Source organism: Oreochromis niloticus, linkage group LG8 (assembly GCF_001858045.2).
Source record: "Oreochromis niloticus isolate F11D_XX linkage group LG8, O_niloticus_UMD_NMBU, whole genome shotgun sequence".
Classification (NCBI taxonomy): domain Eukaryota; kingdom Metazoa; phylum Chordata; class Actinopteri; order Cichliformes; family Cichlidae; genus Oreochromis; species Oreochromis niloticus.
This window is the reverse complement of record NC_031973.2, coordinates 9721337-9738408: the sequence shown is the minus strand read 5'-3', so window position 1 is coordinate 9738408 and position 17072 is coordinate 9721337. Positions and strand designations below refer to the sequence as shown.

The window sequence follows — 17072 nt, the reverse complement described above, 5'->3', positions numbered from 1 at the left end:
CTCTAAAAACAGAGCACAGCTAAATCTAGCATGTTTTTAATTAGTTTTATGCGGATGTGGTGATAACATTTGTCCAAAACAATGGTTTATGTTTAAACATGAGTGGAAAAAAAATAGTTGACATATTTCAGTGCAGCCGCTAGCATGTCTGGAAACCAGTACTGACACCTTAGCTAGTTGCTAGTATACAAAAACATCCTAACCTGCCTCTACAACAGTGTACAAAAGCACTCTCACAACGGTTTTGTTGAATTCTTACATTGGCCAGTTTGAAAATAAGGGTTTTTAAATAAACTAATCTATAAATTTGTTACCTGTTTACATCTCTAGTTGGAGTAAACAAGCTGCTGCTATGTATGGACATGATGGGGAAGTGGAAACGTATTTGAATACCAACACACAGCTGGTTTTTGTCTTTTTATGGGATTTATTTACAGTAACAAAAATATAGAATATCACCAACCTTATCCTTTAAACATGAGATGTTTCGCACATACACAGTTGACAGCAGAGACTGGTTTAAACTTGTTTATTTGGATCCTTTCTCCAAATCACGTCTGTAATTTTTCCATTTCACAAAATATTTACAAAAAAAGATACTTTTAGGTTTTTTTTTTTCCTCTCTCTTTATCGTGGCTGTTGTAACAGCTACTTTTAAGGGTGATGAACCATTGCTTACATCTTGCAGTCCAGTCTTTTAGAAAAAGTTCATGAAAAAAAAGAAGTTCCTCCCGCCCTTCGTTTCTTTCGTACACTCATTTTAAAACAGCATACAGTTTCTTTTCCCCCATTGTTCTTCTTCTGAGTGCTTTTAGAAAAAAAACCAAAAAAAAAATCTAAACCTCTTCCTTGCATGCTTTCAGCTGCAAACAGGAAGCCAAGAGCTTGTGTGCTTATTGAGAGGAAGTGACATCTTTGCCCTGCAGGAAGTACAATTACAGCATCATCAGATCGTCCAGATGCCTGATTAGTTTGGTCTCCCCAGTCTTGCCCTTTTCTCTAAAATAGTAGAGTCTCTGTAGGCAAGCGTTAAACGTACAATTGTACCAAATAACACAAAGTCATTCATCACTAAATGGAAACAGTCTGTAATATTTTCTGTCCTGTGGCAGCAGGAAGGGAGTGCTAAGGATGCGGGCCGAATTCTCAAAAATGCAGAGGGCTGGGGTCAGCCGGCCCTTTAGACGCTGCTCTATTGTCCCTCTGTGGGTCAGCATCTGTAGTCCAGGCATAGCAAGGCGTCCACAAGTGCATTGTGGGTGTTCCATGGAAGAGCTTTTTGTGTTCAAGCTGTACGATCCATCCCTGAACTCAGCAAAGAAAGGAAGAAGTGCCATGACAATAAAAATAAAACGGACACGCAGGGACCGCAGTCCCTTTTTAAAGGATCTATCAAACAAAGTCAGCTATGTGGAGAAAAATATGTTTGCTAATAACATAAGGCAATTGACCTCAGTACAACTGGAGGGGTGATTATATCAGAGAAACATGAGCTGAACGTGGAAAGCTCAACACTGCACGGTATAATCTCTTTTCCCTTTAGCCTCAGTGAGAAGCCTTGAAGAAGCATGAGAAGATTCTCTACTAAAAGTTAATTTCCTACCAATCCATCTCCTACTCTATAAATAAAAAAAGATGCATCTCCTCGTCTCCTCTTCAGGCTTCTCTTCCTTGTTTCTATGTAAAATGCTGAGCTGAGTTTCACCAGGCTGTTTATGCATTTTACGTATAATACACTACATGAAAACACGGACCAAAATTAAAGAAAGGAAGAAAATAAAAACACAAAGAGATCAACCCTGCCCCCGAATGTGTGTGTACGTATGTGTGCAGATATAAGCAATTATTTTAATATGTGTATAGTATAATCGTATTGTGTTTATTCCCGTTAGTAAGTCGGTAAAGGTGTGCTATTTTGGTGCCTGTCTCTATATCTGTGTGTGTGTGTGTGTGTGTGTGTGTGTGTCTGCTCTGTTAACTGGTGACGTAGTGCTTTGTAGAGGGCTGCCCATACAGCCCGTAGAAATCTGCATGTCTGTGTGTCTGTGAGGCGTCTATCCAGTCCCTCACTGCCAAGCCCTGCATGGACGGACCTCCGGAAGCCAGGCCAGGAGGAGGGGGGTAGTCCTGGGCGCTGACCCAGGGAAAAGAGCCCGAGCGTGGGTACGGAGGGTGGCTGCGGTGGCCTGACACAGAGGGCACTCCGGAGCAGTAGCAGTTATCCATCGTGCACACCAGAATCTTGCGACCGCCATACTGAGGGAGCACTGCCTGCTGGGAGGAGTGCGAGGAACTGCTGCCTCCAGGAGGGAAGTGAGAGGAGCCGAATACAGAGCCTGAATGGTGATTAGTCAACGAGCCACTCCCGCTTCCTGTCCCGCCGCTCTCGCTGATGTGAGGCGGGCCACAGGGTCCGAGAGCCTGCTGATTGGTGGACTGGCCTTCTCCAGAGGCAGAGCTGGACCCCAGGTAGGGCTGTTTGGCTAACGACGAGGAAGAAGATGAGGAAGAGGAGGACGAGTCTTTGAAACCCGGTGCGGCATTTTTTCCGCCGTTCCCATTTCCCTCTGGGAAAGCAGTGGAATGTTTCCGTTTCTCTGCACCAGAGCCAGAGCTCTGACCGCTGGGATAGGCGGGAACAGACTGCAGGAAGGTCGAGGGAGGGGTGAGGGGAGCTAAGAGAGGAGAGAGAGAAGGTGCGAAATGAGAAGAGGTAAGTGGTAATTAAAATAAAAACACTTCCATGACGGTCGTGCCCTGCATTAAAAGCTAACAGGTGTATTTCATTTTCTCACCTTCAAGTGTTCTTTTCAAGCTCTTCTCTCTTTTTGAGATCTCAGAAAGGAAAAGTTTAGAGTTGAGATTCCCAACTTTGTAAGGAGGGAGACTGCTGCCCACACATGCCTGAGATCTGCAACAAGTGCGAGGAGACGGGGTTCATGATAAGGTGTTTGCTTGGAAACATCTCCAGAATAATTAAATAAATAAAAACCATTGTATGAAGACTGTTTGCTCACCTGTCTGTGAGGATTTTAACAGGCTTGGTGTTTTTCATGAAGCTCAGCTCCTCCGCCTTCCCGAAGGCAGTCTGGATGGAGCTCAGCAGCTTCTGGGCCTCGTGGCGCTGCTCCCCGAGAGCTAAAACCTGGGCTGCGTTCTCCTGACAGAACCGAGCCTGAGCCCGATCCAGAGCCTCCAGTGTCCGACCGAGATCCTCCTCCAGGAGCTGGTGCATCCGCTGGTACTGCAGGCGCACCTCCTCTTTCAGCTCACACACCCTGTCCTGTAAAACACACACACACACACACACACACACACACACACCAATCAAAATTTCCTAAAGATTTTATAGCGCCATAAAAGAGAAAATGCGCCCACGGATTGACGTGCAAAAACATACCTCCACCACACACTTGTCTGAGTCGAGTTTGCAAAGCTGTTCCTCAATCTCCTGCACTCGCTCCTCCACGCGTTCCTGCTGTCTTAACAGGTTTTGCTGTGAGGTGAGAAGGACAGAAAGTAAATAAAGAACGCCTCGTGGCCTTGGAAACTTGTGACCTCGGTCAGCTACTAGCATCCCCTCCCCAAGCCTGAGATATTAGGATCCGGGAGTGGGCTAATTTAGTCTCCATCTAACACACAATCCCTGTGGGGGAGGAAGGAGGGGGATGCAGTCATAGCAACCAGCAGCTATTTTGTGTTTGCATTAGCGAGTGAAGACTAATGTTGGGGGAGCCAGGGGCAGCGAGCAGAGATAGATAAATGGGCAGAAAAAGCTCCGGCAGCTTTGCTCTCCCCTTGGTGCAACTCCTCTTCCTCTGTTCTGCATTTTCTTTCTAAAATACACACATTCAAACAGAGGAGGCTGCTCTGCGAGCTATGGCAGTGTTGTGGCAACAGCGCCTGTTTTTTCTGGGATGATGATGATGATGAAGATGATGGCATGTGAACAAATAAAGGCCGAGCTGAGTTTTATCCGGCTCAGCTTGTGGCCAAAATTTACAAAAAAGGAATAAATGGCTCAGTGCGAGACCAACAATCCTTTGCCTAAATTTTGGATAGCGGGAATGCCCTTGACACAGATTTGATGATCCCTTCGTGTTGTTAATATTTAATGGGAAATATGAATAACCCTCACTCAACATTTAATGGAGCGTATTGATAAGATGGTGCTGACATGGCTACAGCCCTTTTTGCTTCTCTGTCAGGTGTGCTAAGTGCCAGTTTCAGCTACATGCCAACATGCTCGCAATGACAACGCTAGAATAGTTATCCTATGCAGGTGTATTGTTTGGCAAGTCGATCATTTAGTGAACTGTGTGACCGGGGGGCACAGCTTTGTGAAATTCAGGGCTGACACCTGTGTTTAAAAGGGCAATTTGACCGACATTTTTCTGTTTTTGTTTTGAATCGTCATTTTCTGTCTGAGAAAACAAAACTACTGCTAGTGTTTAAGCTTTTCACCACCAGATCTCTGAATAAAAATAAATACATGGCATTAATGCTGGTAAATGTCCTGCTTAGTGGCGATAGTTCACAATGCATTTGTGCATGCAACTTTTACTCATTAGTGTTAGAAATTTGTAAGTAAAATCAAATGAATTTCAATAGTAGAATTTTTTTAGTCTATAAATTATTCACAAATAGTTTAAATCTTGCCCAAGGTGGTTCAACCTAGTAAGAGAATAAAGAGAAACATTTCCCCCAATTAACCACCAAAATTTGCAAATACTTATATTTAAGGAGGGTTAACCAGCAAATTTTCACTTTTGGCTCCATAGTGTAGTGGTTGACACGTTGCCCTTACATATTAAAGATCCTCAATTTGAAACCATAGCCTTAGGGTACAGGTGTCGAACTCCAGGCCTTGAGGGCCGCTGTTCTGCTTGTTTTCCAACTAACCTGCCCTTGTAGCTTCTTATTGGCAAAAGCACACCTGATGCAGGTAATCAGGTAGGGCAGGGATATCTCAAAAACAAGCAGGATACTGGCCCTCGAGGACTGGAGTTTGACACCCCTGTCTTAGGGGGTCATAAGCTAGTGCCGATCCCAAGCCTCTGATTAATGGGAGGGTTGTGTTGGGAAGGGCATCCAGTGTAAAACCGTAATAAACTAAAAACAGATCCATTTGCTGTAGCATTTTATGAATAAAAGAAAAATCTGAAATAAAAGAGCAGATGAAAAAAGTTGAATGATTTAACAATGAATGTTGCATGCACCAGTTATAAAATTGTGGCCCAATTCAGATGTTCAAAACATGAATTTTGCTGATGCCATTATTTTTCTTATTTTTTTGTTTATTATGAAAAAAAATAAAAATCTTCCTTTATCACATCTAACATCACAGTGCAAAGAGTCTTGTTAAGAGTTTATCATGTTAGCTCTTAGATTAGCATAAAACCGATGTAAAACAACAAATAAACATCAGATTGTGAAATCAGTAAATGACATAGTATTGGATGATATGGACTTAAGCTGATAGATCTGTGTATTTCCAAAAGCCATCCACCCATTTTCTTCCGCTTATCTGGGGCTGGGTTGTGGGGGCAGCAGCCTAAGCAGAGAAGCCCAGACCTCCCTCCTCCTCCAGCTTGTCCTGGGGAACTTGTCCAGGGCCTCCTACCAGTGGGAAATGCCCTGAACACCTCGGATCCTGGTCAGATTTTTTTTTTTTTTTTTAAATGTATGTGTTGTTTAATGTGTGGATATGCTGCAAATCAATTTCCCATTGGGGACAATAAAGTTACCTTTGACCAGACAGCCATATCACCTCAACTAGGTCCTTTCGATGTGGCTAGTAGCTCTACTAAGAGCCCTTATGGGATGGCTGAACTTCTTACCCCATCTCTATGAGACAGGCCAGGCACTTTTCGGCGACCATAGGTGCGGATAGGGGTATAGATTGACCAGTAAATCAGGAGCTTCGCTTTTACACTCAGCTCTTCCTTCACCGCGACGGACTGGCACAGCATTCACACGACTCATGCTGCAGCACCAATCCGTCTGTCGCGCTCTTGCTCACCTAACTCATGAACAAGACCCTGAGATACTTAAATGCCTCCACTTGGGGCAGAAATGGAGTGGGTGCTGTACCCTTTATAAGCTGAGGACCATGGCCTCAGACTTTGAGGGGCTGATTCTTAGTCATGCTGCTTCACACTCGGCTGCAAACTGCTCCAGTGTGAGTTAGAGGCCACCACTGGATGAAGCCAACAGAACCACGTCATCTGCAAAAAGCAGAGATAAGATTCTGAGACCACACAATTAGAAGCCTTCAGCCACTTGGCTATGCCTAGAAATACTGTCCTTAAAATTATGAATGGAATCCCACACCCCATACTCCTGAAGCACCTCCTACAGAACACTCCAAGGGACACAGTTGAATGCCTTCTCCAAGTCCACAAAGCACATGGAGACTGGTTGGGCAAACTCCCATGCAACCTGAAGTATTCTCGAGAGGGTAAAGAGCTGGTCCAATGTTCCTCGACTGGGATGACAACTGCATTGTTCCTCCTTTATCTGAAGTTCAACTTTCCGATGAACTCTCCTTTCCAGCACACTGGCATAGACTTTATCGGGGAGGCTGAGGATTGTGATCCCCCTATAGTTGGAGCACACCCTCTATTGCCCCTTCTTGAAGATGGGAACCACCATCCCCAGTCTGCCAATTCAGAGGCACTGCCCCTGATTGCCACGCAATATTGTAGAGGTGTGTCAACCAAGATAGCCCTACAACATCCAGAGCCTTCAGGAACTCAGGGCAAACCTCATCCATCCCATGGGCCCTGCCACCAAGGAGTTGTTTAACTGCCTCAGTGACTCCACCCCCTTGTCCCCAGACTCTTCTTCCTCTACGGAAGATCTGGCAGTGGGATAAGGCCCTGAAAGTATTCCTTCCACTACCCGACAATCCATTCTTTCCAAAGCCCAAGCCATGTGTCGACGTGAGCCTGACTATAGCTAGCCGATACCTCTCAACCTCACGCGCTAGCTCAGGCTCCTTCCCTACCAGACAGGTGACATTCCATGTCCCAATCGCTAGACTCGGTAGCTGAGATAAGTCCACCAGGGTTTCTGCCCCTGGCCACCACCCAGCACACATTGCACCCCACAAGCTAACATTTGTTAATTAGTACTAAAATTAGGGGTGTAATCAAATAATGATAAGAATCAATGTCAGTAACAATCTAAACATCAGTTTGTGCGTTTCTTTGTCCTTGAAATCCTCCTACCATCAAGAGTTGAGGAACTAAACCTGGCCCAGGCCTCTGGAGGTTGTTATACATCTGATATCATGATGCGTACCAATGGGCTATGCATCTAGAGTCTAGAACCTGTTACACATCACTTTTAATTCTTTGGAAGAACAAGTCATGGATATACATAACACGCGTATTATGCATTGTGCCTAGCAACCATCGAGCAACAGCCTAAATTAACCAATTTTTAGCATCCCCCCCCCCATTATTACTTCTTAACTTTTTTCAGTGGGACTAACATTATCACTTGCTAATAGCATCAGCAGGCCAAAGAATTTTGTAGTAAACGAATTAATAAAAAAAATAATTAAAATAATTATAATGTTTTTAAAAAAATTTTCCCAGTACTTCATTGTTTTGAAATTAAAAGTTAAGAAAAGAAGCAAAAAAAAAAAAGAAAGAAAAAAAGCCCATGACAACAGCAAATTACTTATCTTTAACATTATGTCTACCAACTTTCTATGACACAATCTCTAAACATAAAAAAAAATAATAAAATAAAACTTGAATAACTGGGCAATGACATCTGTAGTTATAATCTCATTTTCTCATCAGTCAACAATTTGGGATGATAGTGCTTAGCTCATACATTTGTGAGTGCCTACCATGAATAAATAAGCAAATGTGTGTTTAAAATAAGACTGGTTAATAAAAAATGCTTTGAGGTACAGTATAAAGAGAGAAATAACAAATACAACCAAATTGGGGATGGGACTAGGATAAAAGCATGTCTAAAGAGACTTTAAGTTATTAAATGATCACCAAATAAATGACATTCAACCTGAAATGTGTATGCACCCAAGGGTTAGCAAACCTCATGGTGGTCACCATAATGCTTAGGATTCATCCTCTGGCGAGCATGAATAACTTTCAGTATTCAACAGTCAGACAGCCTTAATTAAAGGATGAGTTTGTCATTAGCTTGGCATGCCATTAATCATTTGTTTTTCCTCAGGCTGAAGGTTTATTCACATACAACAACCACCACAATCATCATCGTCACTGCGCAGTCATTCCAGCCAACAGCAGCTGATTTTATCATTAGTGATCAGCTGCTGTAGAGGCTGATAGGAATGAAAACCTGCATACTCCTGGGCCTCAGCAGCACATGGTTGGGAATTGCTGCCCTAGATATCTCTCTCCCTCACACACTCACACACACACGCACACGCACACACAGTTGGCATGGTTAGATCCAGGACGGTGACCTGGTTGTGCTGACTGATTGAGTTAGGCTCTGAGCAGAAGCCAGAGGGGGAAAAACAGGGTCGAAGAAGCTGAGGCTTTGCAGAGAACCTCTCAGGGAGGAAGAGAGGGAGGAAACAGGGGGTATTAAAGAGGGGAGGGGGCTTTTTAGCTGTCATTTCACTACAGTGTCTTTTCCATCAGAACCACCAGAGCAGGAGAACGGGGCCAGAGGGAAGGTCGGTCCTCACCGGGAGTGACTGGTGGATGGTGTTAGGGAGGTGAATTTGTTGGAGGGGGACTGACGGAGGTGAAGAGCAGGGTGGGGCCTGTAGGGTTGTGTGTATGTGTGAAAGGGAGGGGTGGTTCCTCTCTGCATGCCTTAAATCACATTCAACATGGAGGATCTCCTAGTAGTTAATACATGTAGACAAATATCTAAAATATTTATGGACTGGGGCTGTGAATGAGCTCAGTGACATTAGTTTTTTTTTTTTCCTGTTTGCATCATCTTAAAAACATGGTCAACCATCCAGATGAGATACAATTTACCTCGTGGTCTATTTATTCAGAGACAGCTTCTGCTCTTTTATTTAATAAAATATAAATTTTTAATGAGGTTAAAGTCTGGTTGATGCTGTATTTTTAAAGCGGCTAGTGAGACATTTTACAGTGTAACAAGAAGAGAGATTGTAATTGACTTCTAACCTAGTGTAGCATTTTTTTACTGTAGGGTTTTTTCCGGGCTCAGAACTGTTCATTTATAGTAAGGGCCAAGTCATTTCTGACCGTTTATATAATAAGAACATGCAATTATGTTTGATTAAATTAAACGTTGTCAACAGAATGTTGGGAGGAAAAATAATTTTCTGACAATACTGGAGATCTTTTTGTTTAGGTCTGGCTAAAATGTTTTTGAGGGCCCAAAAAATGAGCACAGGACTAATTTCGGCAGGCCTTACAGACGAACACACCCAATCCTGGCAGATCAGCTAATCTAAATGCCAGCCCACATCACCTTATATCCTTTACACATCCAGGTGGTAAATCTCATATAAGACTCTCTATTAAAGCTGCTTTAGCCTTGCATCTGCAAGCCGCTTTGCAACCCTTCTTCACCCCAGCTCCTTCATATTAGTATCATATCTGTTGTTACTGAAGGTCTTGCTTCAATGCAAACCTTCCAAAAAACCTTCTACAATTGTAAGAGCCAACAAGCAGTGGGTGTTGGGAGCCCTGTACTTGTAAATGCCAAGGCAGGTGAATGGCTGAGCCATCTCTTGTGAATTCAAATGCGTTATTAAACTGGTTTTCCCTGTAGTTCTGGACTATCGGCTAAGGAAAATAAAGCATATGAAGCCACCCCCACGTGGGTATTTATACCTTGTCTGTATATTTTACACTCCATGCAATTTGTAGATGAATGGATTGACAATCTATTAACCAATTATTAGTGAAGCTATTTCTAAATAGAGTATCACAGCTGTAGGACAACTGACAAATTAGCATCTACTCGGTTCATTTACTGCTAGCAGTACTACAACTGAAAAAAAAAGTGTGAAACAAACCCGAAACGTTAGGTTACCGTTTTCCTTTGTTTTACTACAGCTTGGAGAGTGAACGGCAAATATTTACAGACAACTCTGTGCTCCATGCAAACTATGGACTAATGGGGCAATCTGCTTGCAGGACCCTCTTTGTTACCAAATTCACCTAAAAATTACCACCAACCAACTGGCAACCAGTTGGGGAACAAACCTCATATGGTTGCCTTTGGTTTGCTGACCGGTCTCTAGACCAGTGTGACTGAGGCCTTAGAGATTCATGTGTGATGGGTTATTCACTTGTGTATTTTATGATGCACAAAACATGAATTTGTCTAAAGCCCATCTAAACCACAGATCTTGTTTCTCGTCGGTAACCCACGCTAACCCTTTTCATCATCCAACATCATGTAATGAGCGCCATGTTTTGTGTCGCTGCCCAGAAACCTTGGATGGAAATTGGCTTGTAGCTAAATCTGGTACAAAGCATCTTTTCTCTTATAGGATTAATGTTTTTGTGCATGGTCCCACGAATGAAACTAAACAGAATGCTTGTGTGGTTTTTTTCTTAACCTGTAAGACGTTTCCTTCTACACATATTCGGGTCACTGACACAGATTAAAGGTCAATAAACATCAGGTCACAATAGCGTACTTCAGTAAAAATGCAAATATGACAGATTTTAACAGTACAGCTTCTAAATTTAGCCCACCTGAGAGTCATTTGTGTGCTACAGGTGACTGATTTACTATACGTAAAGCTGAGTCATAGCATTACCAGCAGGAAAAATGCCCGACCATAACACGGTTGCCACCTAAACAGGGTGTTGGGTGAACTAAATGAGTCAGATGGAATTGGTTTTCACTCTGACTGGACGCGCCTGTCAACCACCCCTTCAAAAGAAAGAAACAGAGGCTAGGAAACTCGCCCAGCCTCTGCTCGAACAAGCTGCAGTAAGCACCAACCCCTCAGGAAAGGAAGAGGTTAATAAAAAAACCCAAGTAGACCGCAGAATCAAGTGACGAATCACTTTAATCCCCCTTCCCCTTGTCTCCACTCCCACCCCTGCCGCACACAACTGGCGATCCCTGAGCTCGGATGCACCTGTGCTGGGGAGATAAGGCCCTCTGAGGGCCCCTCATTGTTCCACTCTCGACCACATTGTTTGTCATTCCAGCAGATGAGAACGGAGGCTGGAATGGATCACCACTGAAAAAATGCGAGATAGACCTGAAACTCTTGAAATGCAACCATTTCTTAAAATGGGAAAGTGTTCTGTTATTGAAGACGGGATTGTGTAACGAGGTAAACAATCAACAACTTATTGTGGCAGCAGAAATCTCCACTTTAGGTCTTAAATGTGGCACAAGAAGGCATTAAATATGCTCTTTGTTCTGCTGATGTTTGCTTGAAAGCTACAAAGTGGATGAAAAATGAGCTTGCAGGATGGTGTGATGCTGTTATAAAAGCCAGCACTTACTGATCTCTGATGAGCAGAGATCAGTAAGTAGGGCTGAAACTATTGATTATTTTTTTGATTAATTGTTGCAGTCTATCAGCAAAATGTAGAAAACATTTGACAGACGATCCAATGTGACACCACTGATTTAGAAAAAAAAATCATAGTTAAATACAGAGATCTGCAGATTTTACTAGCAAAAGTGCTTTTTTCCAGTAATTTTTGACTCCAAAATATATTCTAGCTTCATAATGTCCACTGGTATAAATTAACCTATTAGCATTTCTTCAAAGTCTTATTGCATTTATGAACTAGAATACTGAAAATTAGTTGCTTTTATTATTATTGACAACAAAACAAATAAACAAACAAAAAAAACCTGTCAACTGAAGGAATCAGGGCTGTTATCAAGCGACTATTATTCATTTCTATGTTTACAATCATCTAAGTCTGGCCACAGGAAGCCACTGGAGATGGCAGAAAGAGCTGCATATGACTCTGAAGCCACAGGTTCAATACTCCTACTGGTTTCCTTTTAAATATGTTATCAGCTAATCTGAGTAACGTACAAGACGTCAGTAGTTTTCTTTCCCCTGTTCTTATTCGAGTCACTTGAGCAAATATAACAAATGGAAAAAACAAGTATTGTTTAAAGTAAGCACACTGTATTTGTTTTCCCTTACTCTGATGTCATTGCGTCGCAGCTCCACATCAGTGACGGCGTGGCCGTGGCTGGGATGGCAACGGGCGAAGCAGCAGTACTGACACACAGCCGTCTGCTCGGCCTCGCAGTGGTACAGCCTGTACTCGTCGTGCTGCGGGCAGGTCCAGGCCTTCACCGCCTCCGCCTCCACCAACAGGTGCCCGAGGGCTGAACACGGCTGCTGCAGGTGTGTCTGGACGTGCGACTGGCAGCACGGGGCGTTGCAGCGCAGGCAGACCTTCACGGCGGGGAGTGGGGGACCCCGGCGGCAGAGAATGCACTGCAGTGCCGGCGTGGTGGCCTTCTCCACGCTCAGGGCGTTGTACTTCTCAACTATGTTGGATAGTTTGTGGTTCTTCTCCAGGCTGGGCTTCTGGGTGTAAGCATGATTGCACTCAGGGCAGCGAGCCAGCGAGGAGTCTTTGGCCCAGGCCTCGCTGATGCAGCCCCGGCAGAAGTTGTGCTTGCAGGGCAGCTGGATGGGATCTGAGAACACGTGTAGGCAGATGGGGCAGATGAGCTCCTCCTCAAAACAGTTCCTCCATGTCTCAGCCATGTCAGAGGCCATCATGGTGCAGGCAGGCATACACTGGTTTCCACTCCTTTCAGACCTGTCTCTCTCACAGGAAACCCGACACTCTCAAAATGAGTCTTGCGAAAAAAAAGAAAGAAGATAAAACCAGACCCAATGCCGCCCCTGAAAGATCAGTCTGTGTAGGCCGACCCTTGTGACCAAATTAGAGGAGTCTCCCTGACAGATGACGAGTATTGCTTATTACTGCAGCATGAAGGCAAAATTCCAGAAAACTGACCGGAGAAGGCTTCAGGCAAAGATGACAACACCTTGGTGATTTCAACACATGCAACAGGGGCTGACGTTATGCAGATTACAGTAAACGGTGCTTTCCTTTCCCCTAAATCACACACACTCACACATACACACAAGCACTGGGCCTGCCTTCACTTCACAGCTTCTGTGTGTCTGTTTAAAGGCCTGCTGCAGGAAGCCAACAGCCTGTCTGCTACAGGTAAACCACGAAATGCAAACAAGGCACAGAGAATTAAGATCTACACAATTACCTGTACGACGAGGGGGAGACTCAATCTCTGTGTAGCACGGGAAGAGACACTTGATCCTTTTCTGCTCTTACCTTCACAGCTCTCTTCCACTTAAACGCCGGATTATGATTGACCGTGGACAATTCAGACCAACAAACCATGCATGAAAACATGAAAAGCACGAGAAAGGACTGCTGGAGCCCACACCCTGATTACTATTCCCACACAGAAAGCTTTACAGAGAGAGAGAAAAAACAAAGCTGAACCTGTTTTATCGGGATCTCAAGGACGCTTGATTTCCTCTATAATCACAACGCAGCGCAATGCTTTTGTCCGCTGAATCATAAATAAGTATCCGAGTAGCCTCCACTAGCAATTTAATTATACATACAGCCAGCGATGGTTTGGTAGTAGGCAGAAAAAGCTGTTTCAAAGGTCAGATGGAAAAACACAGGTACCTCCAGCCCTTCAATTTGACATAAAAGCGACATTTCCATTTGATGAATAACGCCTGCTATGTGGCACAGCTCGCATATCTGAACACAAGGCCGCAGCTTTTCTGCCAGTTTTCAGTCGACAACAAAGGCCTTATAATCTCATTAAAAAGGAAATCATACCCGGGCCATCACATCGAGGCTGTTTACTGCATAGTTAATCGTTTTAATAGTCGAGTCCAGCTCTTGCGCACAAAACAAAGGGGTTTTTAGGATCCGCAGGAATGTTGGGCTGCTGTTGCAGAGCCAGAAACATCTATCAAATATCTCCTCACACAAAGATTACTAGTTCTCAGTTGTGGACCCCTTTATTTTATTTTATTTTACTTTGGTTTGTACCATTTCCCCCCCTACAGCCTTCAGCCAACAACATATTTATGTACTTCCTTATCTCGATTAAATCGCGTAAATTACCTCAGACGTCACCTCACCATTTTCTACCATAGCACAGGTACAGATAAACACTACATCCACTCCGCTTTCACACGAGGACAGTCGCTGCTAATATAACCTATGGTCATTATTTTTAAAAGCAGCCATATTTATATATTTAACTAAAAAAAAAATTACAAAAGAATACAAAAATATACCCTCCTGATCTTAAAGGGGACGTCGCGTTTCTGTCCTTGTTAGGGCTAGCTGTCATCAGCCATCTTGCAAATCCTCATTTAAAAAAAGAAAGAAAAAAAGTAGATATCCGCTGTGGAAACGCTGTAGGCTGTTTCACCAAAGCTGCTTTTCGATAGCTGTCCTACACAGACTCATCAACGGCACAGTCCCCTTTTCAGTATAGACAAATACGCATTTTTCTCAGTATTGTACGTCCGAAGGAGCCGTCTGGCAGGAGTAATTTTCGTGGCCTGATGTGTCCCGTATGAGTCGACTCCGGGTTTCATAAAAATCCAACACGGTTGTGAATAATAATTTGTGTTTTCTGCCCCCCTCCTCCTCCTCCTTTCTTTCTCTGTCTCTATCGGCCAGGGTTTAGAGAGAGGAGGAATGCAGGCGATCTGAACTGAAGCAAAGTCAAGACAGCCATTACTTCGGGCAGCTTCCGGTGTTTATTTTCAAAATAAAAACAAGTTTCAGTGTAGTTGAAAATCACCACTAGGACCTTTTTCCTCGGAATTTTTCCCTGGCCATTTTTTTTTTTTTATTGGCCCTAATCGTCTTCTGCATTTTGAGAATAAAGTCTAACTTTCGATCTACAAGTCAAAATATTATTTTCAGCATAAAGTCTAAATAATATTCTGAGGATGAAGCCGAAACGTAAAGATTAAAGTTATATTTTCCAAGTCAAATAACTGCCATGGCTGGTAGATGAGTTAGTGAGATGATTTGATCAGCCATTTTATTGTGTCTAATAGAACATCTATTTTCCACCAAAGTGTAATTTTTGGGATCCTTGCATCTATCCACTGCCAGCCATTTCATTTTTTTAAGTACACGTGTTTTCGAGTAGATTTTATTTTGTTGTTTGGGTTCTATAGCATAAATTTGGTCATTTAATGCTTGCAAAGGGTCCACTATGGAAAATAACTTGATCTTTATTTTTATTTTTAGAAGAAGATCTTTTTTCTTCAGTCTGAAGAAGAAGAACAGAATGATCCTTTATTATTATTTTCCTTTTTTGGTACCAGGCTGCAAACGTGCTCTTTTAACACTGTTTGGTTGGGCATTTTAATATTGGAGTTTGGGGACTGACTGACTTTTGGAACCAGGCTCAAGTGACCATTAGATGAACTGCAGTGTTTTTATCATTTCTTTGTTGGTTTCATTTTTCAGCCATGGATGTTTTTTTTTTTTTTTTTTTGTCTTTAATCTCCTTGATCTTTATTTTGAAACCTCCTCGCACAGACTTCCGTTCTGTTACATGCGCTCTCTGGCTGACCTGACGCATTTTCAACCCCCTTCTACTCTCCCTTCCTCCCGCTACTCAACCCGCTCCCCTCCATCCCTCCCTCCTTCCGGATCAACGCTACGGCCATCACGTGACCTGTCACTGAAGTGTGTCACGTTTTAACCGGGAGGAGATGAGGGACGAGCCGGGGAGGAAGGGCCGGGGATCATACATACTAAAGGGCTTACAGCATTTGTTAAAGGCCTGGACTCTCCATTACCCGTGTGTGTGTGTGCGATTTATTCCTCACGGAGTAAAGGGACATTTAGTCGGAAACGGGATTTAAATAGTGATTTGTTCACTTTATTAATAAGTAACATGACAGTATACCAGTAACAGTCTGTAGTCAGTAAACGAAGGTGTAATATTTACCTGAGGTTAATTCCTGTCTTTAAATTTTTTAGTAAGGGTAGCTACAGAGGTATACTCAGCATACATTTATATGTTCATGAATAATAAGTAGGCTAAAAGTCTATTTATAGGATTAAAGCTGGAACAATTAGTGACTAATAAGTTACAGTAATCTGGTTTTAGTACTATAGTCATTTTTAAAGAAAAGAATGCCATCTTCTCCAGAGTGAATTTTACTCTTGTTGTTTTGGGGTTTTTTTTGGTTTTTTTTTACGTGTGAACGTTTGATGTCATTAAAACTGCTTTCCTTGAATTCTTTCAAGCGTTCAAAGACGCCCTCTTGTGCTCGGGAAGATTACAGCACTCTTTTCATTACTTTTTAAATAAGTATATAAAATGTATTTATAAAGCACCTTTTAGGAAAAGCAAGCAAACAATAAAAAAAAATAATAATATAGGGGTTAAAAAACATAACAATATTATCCACTAGTTTAAAGCAAGCCTATACTAAAAACTCTTTAACAGCTCTTTAAAAGTTTCAGTAGTCAACAGATCTCATATACAATGGTAGTGGATTTCACAGTTTAGAAGTTGTAAATTCAAATCTACAGTCTGACCAAAACACTGACAGGTTTTGACTAACCTGCGGATTCAAAGGACATAATAATCCATTCATCTATCCATTCTCTTCCACTTATCCTTGTCACAGAGAGACAGACAACCATTCACACTCACGTTCACACCGAAGGGTAATTTATCAATTAACCTAACCCCACTAATTTCATGTCTTTGGACTGTGGGAGGAAGCCGGAGTACCTGCAGAGAACCCACACAAATACAGGGAGAATACAAACTCCACACAGAAAGGCCCCGGCCAGATGGTGCAGTCGAATGTTGATGTGAGGCAACAGTACTAACTACTGGACCACTGTGTGCTGCCCAGGACTTAATAATGACGCCTTAAAAAATATGTAATTACATGTCAGCAACTCAGTGCATTTAAGCATGTAGACATAAACAAGATAACCTGCAAACTGAGCAACAGACTGAAGAAGAAAAGTGATTTAAGCAACTTTCAATGTGGTATTCTTGTTGGTGCCAGACGGGCTGCTCTGAGT

General features: G+C 42.8%; 1 protein-coding gene across 1 annotated transcript; it reads right to left on the bottom strand.

The window, feature by feature from the left end:
- Positions 1-513: 513 nt before the first annotated feature.
- trim8b (tripartite motif containing 8b) lies at positions 514-14766 on the bottom strand. The gene is made up of 5 exons (XM_003441735.5): positions 12131-14766; positions 3401-3496; positions 3018-3283; positions 2796-2911; positions 514-2675 (listed from the first exon to the last, which is right to left on the bottom strand). Exons 1-5 carry the CDS (start codon positions 12734-12736, stop codon positions 1975-1977), a joined length of 1785 nt encoding a protein of 594 aa, XP_003441783.2. The 5' UTR covers positions 12737-14766; the 3' UTR covers positions 514-1974.
- Between the last annotated feature and the right edge of the window lie 2306 nt (positions 14767-17072).